This window comes from Siphateles boraxobius, unplaced genomic scaffold (genome assembly GCF_051911475.1).
Source record: "Siphateles boraxobius isolate OS27281-9 unplaced genomic scaffold, OSU_SipBor_1 73, whole genome shotgun sequence".
In the NCBI taxonomy this organism is placed as follows: Eukaryota; Metazoa; Chordata; class Actinopteri; order Cypriniformes; family Leuciscidae; genus Siphateles; species Siphateles boraxobius.
This window is the reverse complement of record NW_027509201.1, coordinates 2,770,001-2,775,000: the sequence shown is the minus strand read 5'-3', so window position 1 is coordinate 2,775,000 and position 5,000 is coordinate 2,770,001. Positions and strand designations below refer to the sequence as shown.

At 37.9% G+C, this 5,000-nt stretch overlaps 1 protein-coding gene across 6 annotated transcripts in view; it reads right to left on the bottom strand.

Annotated features, from left to right (window-relative positions):
- Nucleotides 1–4,105: 4,105 nt before the first annotated feature.
- The window catches only part of ate1 (arginyltransferase 1), an 87,781-nt gene continuing 86,886 nt past the window's right edge, over nt 4,106–5,000 (bottom strand). For all 6 annotated transcript variants that reach the window (XM_077217467.1, XM_077217469.1, XM_077217470.1 and 3 more), the window contains one exon: nt 4,106–5,000. This exon is cut by the window's right edge and continues 56 nt beyond it. In XM_077217467.1, coding sequence (XP_077073582.1) covers nt 4,878–5,000 — 123 coding nt within the window. In that variant the 3' untranslated portion in view covers nt 4,106–4,877.

The following is a 5,000-nucleotide window of genomic DNA, read 5'->3' as shown; positions in this document are numbered from 1 at the left end:
CATAGATACAATACTGTTTACAGCGGTTACAGTTCTGACACATGCTCTAAGCGGTCGACCAATCACAAAAGATTGGACCTTTTGGAAAGGCGGGTTTTAAAAAGACAGGAACTAAAACAGCGTTTCAGGCAGAAGGTAAAAAAAGGGGTCCTTTGAAAAGTCAAGAAAATTAGACAATAAAAAATGTGATTAAAATAAAAAATGGTTTATATATTCATATATATAAATAAATAAACAATACATTTAACAATACATTACTATAGTGAGTAGAAAAGCAGATAATGTAACTTAACAGAAACTAATTTTAGATTAATAATATTTTTTCAGTGTATAAATCTGGTGTTTATAAAAGACAGGGGCCTTTTAAATTTTAGGATGGGGAGGGGTCTGTGACATCTAAAAGATTGAAAAACCCTATATTAGCAGACCCCAAAAATAAAAATTTGAACTTGTAAATTATCATACTATGGGCAGTTGGGCACTATTATATAACATGGCCGCCAGCGGACGTGCAAAAGCATCACGGTTGAAAGCAGATGAATTTTCCTGACAGAGCTAAAGGGAAGGCGGGCGTCCCACAGACCCCAGGCCTAATCCCTCAGAGAAAAGCCCTGCATTTAGGCCCTGGTACACTTAATCCAGGGCCCCTGTTCACAATACACTCCAGATCTTCCTCTGGCCACTGCGCTTCCGCTCAGGGCCAGTCCGGGTGCCATGAAAAACACAAAGAGAAAGAGAGGTTAGGAAACTACGACATAAGGATGGTTTCAACGAATCAAACTTGAGCAGTGATTCACGTAAAGCTTCCATGCGATTATCACTGTTGATTGAGCGGTATAAAGAATATCCGATAAAGTTTCACCGCTTATCCGGCTGCCAAACTAAACAAGATGCTTCCAAAAGAACAAGTCAAAAGCACAAAAATCAAAAATAAAACCCACAAAATTAGAAAGTTAACCCCTCATGCCAGGATATAGCCCTCATACGAGTCCAGAGAAGAAACACTCATACTCTTTCTTGTGTCCGTGCCAGCACAAACATGTATAAAGAGCACGTACGTATCACAAACACACACACTGTTGGGCATTGTGAGTGTTTAGATGGAGCCACCGTGTCGAGACGGAAAACAAGCTTCTCTGAACGGACAGATAAAGGAGCCCAGAGGAGAGATAATGTGTACAGGGGACGTGCCCGTGTGCCACCTTTATGCTGATGCATATTTCAAATCCATGATTCAACCCAGATCTGAGATTTGATTAGATGGGAAGAAAAACAATAAATGGTACCACAGTGACAGAAGGGAATACTATGGTACTCGCCAAGTCTGCATTTATTTGATTAAAATTGTGGAATATTATTACAATTCAAAATATCTTTTTTCTATGTGAATATATTGTAAAATGTAATTTATTCCTGTGATCAAAGCTGAATTTTCAGCATCATTACTCCAGTCTTCAGTGTCACATGATCCTTTAGAAATCATTCTAATATGCTGATTCTCTGCTCAAGAAACATTTATGATTAACAGTTTTGCTGCTTCATATTTTTTTTTTTTTGGAGAAAATCTGGCATTCTTTGATTAAAAGAACAGCATTTCTTTGAAAATAAAATCGTTTGTAACATTATAAATGTATTTACTGTCACTTTTTATCAATTTAATGCACCTTAATTTATTTAAACAGTAGTTCACTAGTGCTGTTTGAGTGCCACATTTATATCCCCTAGTATTTTAATAGAAATGCAAAGAATATCATGGTATTAGCATCATATAGTTTTTATGTTTATATAAACTTTAATCAAGACCATTCAAATAACAGAAAGCTAACCTCACCATGCTAAAGTCATCTAAATAATCTGATTCACTGAAGCCAGTGGCAGTAGATTGAGTGGGATGACGGCAGAATCATTACCAGAGGTTACATTACATCCTCTCATCTCATTCCATGTTTACCGTTTTCGTTTTCTCCGCTTCCCTTTGGTTCATGTGGCCTATCCGTGCGGAAACCCAGCGGTTAATTCCATGAAACTTGAAGAGAGTCTACGAGCAGAGAAAAATCTTCACCAGCGCCACAAAGCAACCAGTGTTTCGGTCCTGTGGTCGCCACTCGGTGGTACTAAATTCAAGTGCATTTCTTCAAATTAAACTGTGCACTATGAGCTCAGTAGAGGGGATTTACCAAAGTTTGTGTGTTTGAACATGTTTTAAACAATATCAGAGTTTACTTCTACTGAAATAAGCTAGATTAAGCGGAATCCAGCATCGGGGTGGATTACAGTGGATGGAAACGATCTTGGATGTGTCCCGAAACCTGAACAATGATACCTTTGCGAGCAGTATACAGAGGAATGAAGGCACGTCTGAATCCAATGTCTGCATAAGATCCTTTCTACTCGTATGACTTCATGTGGGTCATTTTAGATGGCAGCGTAGATATATCCTTCACCATCGTCAATATCCCACAATCCTGCGGAAACAAGGGCTTCTAAAGGAGCAAATGAAATAAGTCCATTTTAGCTGGTAGAAAAAATCTTAACGAATTGAAATTGAACCATTAAATGGTAACCAGTTAATGAGATAATGTGACTGTGAGGCTGATAGGATTTAATGAGGATTCTAAAGCAGGACTAAATGATTTAGGACAAACTAAATAATTTTGTCTGTCATCTCAAATAGCTTGTGGCTTCTATAATGGTAAAGTGATGCCTAGTGTTTTTCCAGTCCTGGCTTCAGAGTCCACACACAGCACAGAGACACTAACACCGTGTGGCAGTGCCAACAGAGAACCGAGAGACTAGAAGAGAAAGATAAAACACAGTTACAAACGCATGTACACGACACACACCCACAGACAGCACGGTCCCAAAACATCCGATGAACACGGCATAGAAAAACGGTTTATTGTGATTATTTGACTTTATGTGACTTCCAGGTTTAAGGGTGTACAGTATAGTCTACCTGGAAACAAAGTCATGTTTACGCAAACACTTATCACTAGATTCAGGTTAATGGCAACAAATCTTTTAATGACACTTTGTTGGTGAAAATGAACTAAATATTGAACTGTAGAACTAAACTACTGTTCAAAAGTATGGGGTAAGATTTTTTTTTAAGGAAATTAATACTTTTATACAGAAGGAACACATTAAATTGATCAAAAGTGGCAGTAAAGTCATTTAAAATGTTACAAAAGATTTCTATTTCAAATAAATCCTGTTCTTTTGAACTTTCCATTCATCAAAGAATACTGAAATAAATTTTGTTTATTAAAACTGTTTTCAACATTGATAATAAGAAATGTTTCTTGAGCAGTAAATCACATATTAGAATGATTTCTGAAGGATCATGTGACACTGAAGGCTGGAGTAATGATGCTGAAAATTCAGCTTTGATCACAGGAATAAATTACATTGTAAAATATTTTAAAATAAATTATTTTTTACAATTTTTACGGTTTACATTTTTGATTAAATAAACAGAGCCTTGGCAAGCAAGAGACCATAAAAATCAGTAAAAATTAACAATACTTAAAAACGTTAAAAAACAGTGTCATGTAAAGACACCGCTGGAATTAGCTTTCTTTTACCACACCAACCTATTATGGCAGTGTAAACTGACCTGTGATTGGTCACTTTACATGTCAGTCAAAATCTATTTCTGTGTAAGTGGGCCGTTCTTGGACAGAAAATGCTGAGATAATCTCAACTTTTGACTATCGAATAAGTTATTCATGTGTCTTTCCAAAGACAGAATAATTTGCATCAGATGTCAGATGACTCCTGCTGAAATCTCGTGGTTCATTTAGCATGTTTCCTCGATCTACAGCAGGTTCTCGTTCCTGGTTCAACACCAAGACCAGCAATCCTTCTCATCAGAGCCAGTTCTGCCGACAGAAAACACCGTCCACGGCCAGACGCGCGTGAGTCAGCTCTGCATCAGCATTCACACGTCAGTCTTTAGATCTGACTGAAGCACAGGAACGAGGACTGGAGTTTGGCCCAGAGAATGTCACCTACAGCTGCAGAGGAGACGGTTTAGCGCTTGCATACAAAAAAAAATGGTGTTTTGAGTCCCACAAATTGCAACAAATCGAGACCAAACAAGTTGTTATTATATCATTTTTTTATTATACTTGAAACAAAACAATATTAAAATAAAAGCAAGAGTTATTACTTCAACTGAAAGACAAAGTGAGAAAAGAAAAATCTGTTCCACAGGAAAATGAATCGATTCAACCATCCAGCGATGCCAATAACAAGTCGTCTGCCGTATAACATACATTGTGTCAAAGCACCGGCTTTGAATGGTATTAGTTGCTTTAGAAGAATATAAATATCTGGAATATTAAACACTTTGGGAAAGCAGTGAATATGTCACAAAAGGCCAAACGTTTCAGGACAACCGCAGTCTAGAAATACCATCCAGACATGACATATATTCAGAATTAGGGTCGCACATCATTTCTAGTTATATATAATTAAGATGTAATTGGTGAGTTGTAAATGAGTAATATTCTGGGATACATTGTGAGACAACATATGTGCCTGGTCGTTGCGTGTTACATGTGTGCGAGTGGGATTATTGCAAAGCGCTGCTGGCGAGATAATATAAAAGTAGAGTTCAAAGAGATTACGAAAGACAGGGTGAGTGAAGCAATCCACTGCAGTACAAAAAAAGAAAGCAAACAGTACACACTGATGGGGAAAATACTTCTGGAGGAGGAAAATGCCAAAGACGAAGAAAAGCAGACAAATATACAATCAGGGAGACAATAAACAGACAAGCCTACAAACACTTGCATGTTTTGAAAGACAGAGAGACAGACAGAGAGACAGACAGAGAGACAGACAGACAGATGCTTGTAAGGTATAAAGGGGCTCTAAGCTCTGTAGAGCAGAATTCTCTCTGCACACGACTGGCCCACCAGACTAGCGTATTGCTCCACTTCTTTCTCGTCGTTCGAACCCTTCCGCTTACGTGCGTAGGCCGCATAGGGCATCAC